Source organism: Euprymna scolopes, chromosome 17, assembly GCF_053919585.1.
Source record: "Euprymna scolopes isolate OS-2025 chromosome 17, ASM5391958v1, whole genome shotgun sequence".
Classification (NCBI taxonomy): Eukaryota; Metazoa; Mollusca; class Cephalopoda; order Sepiida; family Sepiolidae; genus Euprymna; species Euprymna scolopes.
The window spans coordinates 54,915,425-54,922,770 of record NC_136498.1 but is presented as its reverse complement, the minus strand read 5'-3'; the positions used below and the strand labels follow the sequence as shown (position 1 = coordinate 54,922,770).

The window sequence follows — 7,346 nt, the reverse complement described above, 5'->3', positions numbered from 1 at the left end:
CAGCTGATTTAATGTTTGCTAGAAAGGTGAAATCAGCGTTTGATAAACTATTGCCAAAACAGGCAATTGCCAAAACAGGCAATTGTCCGAAACACTACACACATGATAAGAAAGAAATATAACTCGGGAGATCGAGTATATTTCAAGTGCTACAGGAATAAAATTTCTTACTGGAAATGTGGAGTAGTGGATAAACGCGTTGATGATTGTACATACATGATTAAAGGTCTACAAAATATACATAAAATGCACCCGAACCAAATAAAAAAACGCCACCTCCAAGATGGTGATTATACAACAGCCGTCGAAGAGGAGGAAACCATGGACATCATATACGAATCCTTCAATTTGGAACCGCCTCAATATACACCTGAACCCCGAAGATCAGGTAGAAAAAGAAAGTTTAATGAACCATTAATGTTAAATCCGTGCGACTTCAAATCTTGGGAGGAGGGTGTTGTGGTGGCACGCATTCATTTGCATATGTGGATAGTAATTACACATGAATAGGAACACTCAGTTAGTCTGAGTGTGTGTTCACCAGAAGCCACCGAAGGCCGCCGAGAGTGGATATGTTTCTCCAGCAAAGACTCTCTTATTTGACACCATTATGTAAATATCCTGTAAATATACCTTTTCCTAATACACTTCTTATTTGATCTACCTTTGTTTGTTGAGTCGTCATTTGTATTGCTTTCTACGTTACTTGCTTCAATCTGCAAACTTAACAATAATAATAATAATTAACTAACCCCGGACAAGAACAACCATGCTATAAATTACAATACTAATAACGAGCAAGATAAATGCAACTGTAGACACCACACACTTTGCCCACTTCAAAATAAATGTCTAACCAAAAGCGTAGTTTACCAGACCACAATATTTCCGAAAAAAACCCGAATAACAAGAAATATTACGTAGGTATGACTTCCTTAGATTTTAAAACTCGATATTATGAAAAAAGCACCGTATTAAAACAACGCTAGCAAATAAATACTGGGAACCCAAGGAAAGCGGACATTCGTCGGTAGTCGAATGGAAAATAATAAGACAAGTTACCACGCCCCTGTAGAGTATGCCTTCATGAAAAATTTGCTATCCTGTATTTTAAAGAACCCCAACATCTATTAAACTGTAGAAGTGAAATAGCAAACGACTGTGTTCACAAGATAAAATTTACTCTAGGAGAGCGATACAAAATAGTTTTAAAACTAACAAAAACAATAAAAAATAAACAAATAAATAATTTAAATAAACATGAATATACATAAACGATCACACACATATGTATGCATGTATATATATGTATATATATATAGGGCATATATGTATATTTATATATAAACTAACATAAACACCCCACCCACCCTAGATTTAAAACAGATCTAGAAATTATCCAGGCTAAACAGAACACACACAAAGGAGCAGGTCAACCAGAGGTCAAATATGCCTTTGTCCAATAAATGTATGCTCGTTGGCGGATAGGAAGGGCACGGTGATTACTAGAAAGCTGATTGGCTAACTAAAAACTCAATAGAAGATGTATATATATAAACAACAAACAACCACAAAATTCGCGCATAAGCCTGAAGTGTCCTAGAGTAGTGAAACGCGGAATATTCAGTGTAGCTTAATCGCTATATTTATTTTATAATTAACTATATATATATATATATATATATATATATATATATATATATATATATATATATATATATATATACATGTTAGAAGAGAATAGAACAACACATCTCTGCGATTAATAAACATTAACGACACGGCTGTAATGAAGAGATCCAAGATGAAATAAACAAAGATTATATAAGAGTAAAATGTATGTCTTTTAATTTCAAGAAGATTATGTGATATGTATATATATATATATATATATATAGAGAGAGAGAGAGAGAGAGAGAGTGAGAGAGGGGTGTGTGACGGTATAAATATATATATATATATATATATATATATATATATATATATTCATTTGAAGTATATAGCCGGAAAAATCCGAGTGGCCCCTTTCATCAACAGACTAATCAGGAGTAAATCGTTGATCATAGAAAACATAATAAAATATCGAAATAACAGACTTAATAGGGTGTGCGTGTAAATTTTACCGCGGGAGTGGGGAAAATGTAAGGACAGGTAAGAATAGAGATAAAATAAAATGAAATATTTACAATAATATATTATATATGTACAAGTGAGGGTAAAGGAGAGAGTTAATATATATTCCCAAATAACTCAAATTACTTCTGTTTAGAGAAAAAATGTATGCATAAAAGAAGGGAGAGCGATTGCAAAATTTGCAAATGATTTTGAGCGTCAGCCCGGTGCAAAATCCTAAAACATTCCGATTTATACACATTGGCACACGCTGGATTTTCATAGAGGTATTGGCCAATGGCAGATTCAACGGAGGAGGATAGGAGTAAGACCGACAAGTCTTGCTTGGCCTTATTTTTGCTGGAGCATGTTGGTTTATTCGAGTCTGAAAATTTAAGGAGGATCGATCTATTTAGTTAGCAACGAACTGACAATGTAATTCATAAACTACATTACTTTTTGTAATGTAAAATAAAACACCGTAAACAACTAAGTAAAATGCAGACTTTACACCAAAAATTCAAATGTAGAGCAACGGATAAGAAACACTTTGACACTGATTTAATGATTCGTCTAACCACACACTGACCGGTCTCCCCAACCCAAGAGACCTTTAAGTAGATAGTACACCCGAAGGGATCAATAAACGCAGGAGAATTGTTTTTTAACTTCATTTTTACTAATATAATCAATTAGATTCTCCAGATAACCGTTTTTGTACTAAAAATATCCTAGACATTCGCGTTCTAATTTACCAAAGAGCAAATTCTAAGAGCTACACTAACACTAACGTCTGAATAAATCCAATAATCCTTGAATTAGGCACAAATAAACGCCAGTCCATTTATAGGCCGATAAATGTCGGCTTACGGTAGCCTGATGTCAGAAAAGAGATATTTTATTTATTCATTTATTTTTCTATGATGAACGATTAAGTCTTGATGAGTCTCTTTATGGTATGCCGGCTATTTTTTTAAGCAATATATATATACATGTATACATATATATATATATATATATATATATATATATATATATATATATATATATATATATATTGCTAACCGCATTTCATTTCCTCTGACGATATAAGCCATTATTGAAAATCCATGGATTAACGTGATTAACATAACCCGCTTCTATATATTCCAATAACCTAACATAAAATAACAATAAATTCCTTACTCGAATATATGTGTCTATATTTTTATTTCAGAATTTTACTTTATATGCATAATATATATATATATATATATATATCAATGTTAGTTGAAGTGCATATTGATTGATGTAAATGCTTGTAAATATAGGACTGCGTGCCTGTGTTCCCTTATGAATATGAGTAATTACGCGGATATAGACGTGTATATGCATATTCGCATCAGGTATTTAATAATTAAGAGTAAGATCGTTGTGTAGACGCCAGGAAAATCAATATTTTAGCAAGAATTTTGACTGGGGTTAAAAGTCCCAATATTAAGGAGTTTAAGGCAGGTGGTAAACAAAGTCGAATTCTAGACCACTAGTGCGCATATACGAAAATATGGTAAGATGAAAGAAACAAGTTAGCAAGTAATTTGAGTTGTGGTATATTAAATTTAAAAGTGCCTAAACCCATAGCGTATTTGTTTTTCTTGCTTATAATTTATTTTGACCACAACTATACTTTGTAATTGGTTTCTCGTTCTGATTTTTTGTTTTATGATTTTTTTTTCTTATAGCTTTTCACAGACAAAAAAAAAAACTCTAAAACTACCAGCTGCTGGCATTTTGATTTCAAAAATAAAGGAGGTAGGATGATGAAGCTACCTCTCAAAATAAAGTGCGGTTGAGACATGTAGCAATTATTGTTAGTATAAATAAAACTCTATAATTATGCCCAGCTTTCCATTGAGCACATTTGAATAATCACCACGGTTTTAGTGGACGTATATTTAGGAAATTACAGCGATGCAACCAATACATATGTACGGAAATACACACCACACACACATACATATACCTACACACTCATGTATGTATATATACATACATACATATATATATATATATATATTATATTATATTATATCATATTGTTGGGTCGATTATTCGGAATGGGAATCGGGAATCGGAAAAATCGGAATATATGAAGGAATCGGAATCGGTATCGGAATCGGAAAAATGTGTACCGATTTTCCGATGTCAAAACTTTTATTTTACTTGACTTTTTATTTGATTTTGTTAAAGCAAATCCTATATTGCCTGTAATAATCATAAAATAATAAATATTCATTTATCTTAAACCACCCGTGAAGCTAAAATCGTCCCACACCAGCATAATTTTACGTTTACGAAAATTTTTGCACATTAAACACGTGACTTTTTTTTTACAGTAATTAGGGGAAAATATAAGTATATAGTTACATATGTAGAGGTTTATAAACAAAATCGGAATTGGAATCGGTAAGTGTATCGGAATCGGGAATTTTGTTCGGAGTCGGTAATTGTATCGGATAGGGAAAAATATTGGAATCGGCTCATCACTAATATATATATATATATATATATATATATATATATATATATATATAATGCGTTTATATGTATGCTTATTTTATATGTGTGAGTTATGAAATCACGAATATAATGAAAGAACTGAAACTTTAAAAATACGTATAATCTCTCAACATTATTTTAACATCTTATGTTAAACACTTTATACATCACACTCACTATAAATGGTAAAATACATTAATATCACAATCGGAAGCCAAACATAAATAAAAATATTATATATATATATATATATATATATATATTTATTTATTTATATAATAAGGTAGGAAGTAATGAATAAAACTCAATAAAAATTAGCACTTTAACAAACGTCATTATTAATAATTCAATCATTTTTACTCTCGTGTTGATTGGGAAAACAATGTGTACGTTGACAAATAAAAATTAATAAATAAAAGCGCACAGCTCTGCACACAAAATAACAATTATCTTAATATTCTGACTTGTGTCAATCGAAAATTGAATAGTGATGATGATGATAACAACAGAAACACCTCCACCACCAACAACAACAACACCACCACCACCAACAACAACAACAACAAAGACAACCAAATCTGATTCACAAAATAAAACGTCCAGGCGAATCTCATTATAATATAACCTTCTCAACAAAACATTTGTCCCATTCTATCAACTCGTGATTTGCCACCCACTTACAATTGTATTGTTTTGTATATATGTTAATGCATGTAAATGTAATGCTTTAAGATAAATAGCATATAAGCTAGCACTTTAATAGTCACATGAGATTTAATCCCTCCCTTTTTGTTTTGTTATTCCTCATGTGATCACGCTGTACAGCTTTAACGCGTGACAACATGTCACATAGGCATCCAGTAAGCTATGCTCTAACACGTCGTTATGCACGCACACGTACACACACGCGCGCACACACACATATATGTATACGCATATATGTAGGACTTGTCATTCGTTACACCAACACTCAGGTAATAAGCAAATATTCGTATTATTTGGATTTTTCGGACTACCTGTCTCGTCTTGAATGTTATCTGCACATCATTTCCCTGTGTGTAACCTCTGAATGTTTTAGAGTATATTTTGTCGTACTCAGGAATACTTCTGTCCAACTCCTGAGCCGCACGAAATTTTGAACTGAATGCTTTTGGAAATTTTAAACTGAATGTAATTCACGGAAGTAGCATGCTCTTGTTCCGTCAGTCCTGATTGGTTAAATGTCTTATGTAATTTGCAATTGTATTTAGAGTGTCGCCAGCGTGAGGATTGAAACTATAACCTCAAGAAGAGTGTAACTTTACTACGGAATTATATCAAGTATTTTCTTCAGTACGCCACGGATAATAATCGATCATGTCTAAAACGTGCCACACTGACAAAGATGGATACAAACATTGGATAATCGAATACGATGGACTGATTCTGCCTTCTTTCAAAGACCTCGAGGGAATCTTATCGGAATTACCGTCTATGCCGATTCGTGACGACGATGTGCTGCTGCTAAGTTTCCCGAAATCAGGAACCCACTGGTGCTGGGAAATACTTAACATGGTCATCAACGGAAGCACGGAGAACAGGGGGCAGTTTTTCCTCGAATACTCGAAGCAAGAAAACTTCGTTTCGGATGAGGCCAGGGTTCTGAATAGCCATCTGCGCTACCGACTTTTGCCGACAGAGATTTTCGATAAAAAAATTAAAACCGTGTTCGTGGCTCGCAACTTAAAAGACATCGCCGTGTCATTTTATTGTCATTACAAAGTTATGGATAACGACGTTACCTACGATGGAAGCTTCGATAACTTTCTCGATATTTTTCTTGAGGGGAAACTAGGATACGGTGGGTGGTTCGATTACATGCTGGAATGGCAACACATTTTCGAGGATCGGCCGGACTGGCCGGTGCATACTGTTCTATATGAAGATCTAAAAGAAAATCCGGCGAAAGAGATATAAAGACTGGCCAGTTTTCTCGGGCGGGACAGTGACATGGATTTTTGTACGCAAATCGCCGACAAGTGCCATATCGATCGATTGAAAAAATCGAAGGCTGATGTTCCGGACGCCAAACTCTACCGTAAGGGAATCGTCGGAGATTGGAAAAATTATTTTACCCAGGAGCAGAATGAGAAATTTGAGGAAATCTACAATGAAAAATCGAAAGACCTAAAACTGAAATTCCGTTTTGAGATATAAACATGTTATCAACGTCATTAATATACTCTAAACGATTAGGAAGGGAAAATATTTAATATGTGAGTCCTGGAAGGAAGTTTTAAAAGTAAAGTATCTAGATTTTACATCGATGTGCTTGTTTTACTTTTTATTGACAGGTTATCTATTAACATTTAAAAACATATAAACTCAAACATTATGTTGTATACACCAAGGCAAAAGTATTAAATGACACGAGTTTGTTTATGGGTCTTTTCCTCTTGTAATGTATATATTTGTAATATTGTGAATTGGTTAAAAGCGAAACTCTCTCTTTATTTAATAGCATTTAACTTAATGCTAACATACCGTCCTAACACTTACACATATCCATCTAATACACTCTTGACGTCTTTTCTCGATCAGACATTGATATTAAAATTATATTTTTTCTAATTAAAAATTATTAATACGTGATTCCAAATATACTTAGTCATAATTATGCGAGCGACTTCATAATTGTTAAGTAAGTTGCATATTTC

The 7,346-nt window shown here is 33.1% G+C and overlaps 1 protein-coding gene across 1 annotated transcript; it reads left to right on the top strand.

Annotated features, from left to right (window-relative positions):
* Positions 1-5,458: 5,458 nt before the first annotated feature.
* LOC145297080 (sulfotransferase 1A2-like) lies at positions 5,459-7,081 on the top strand. The gene has a single exon (XM_080143309.1). The coding sequence runs from the start codon at positions 6,007-6,009 to the stop codon at positions 6,604-6,606; it is 600 nt and encodes a 199-aa protein (XP_079999435.1). The 5' UTR covers positions 5,459-6,006; the 3' UTR covers positions 6,607-7,081.
* Positions 7,082-7,346: the final 265 nt, after the last annotated feature.

What these genes read in the sequence shown, in the direction of transcription:
- LOC145297080 (XM_080143309.1), top strand. Translation starts at nt 6,007, where the DNA reads ATGTCTAAAACGTGCCACACTGACAAAGATGGATACAAACATTGGATA.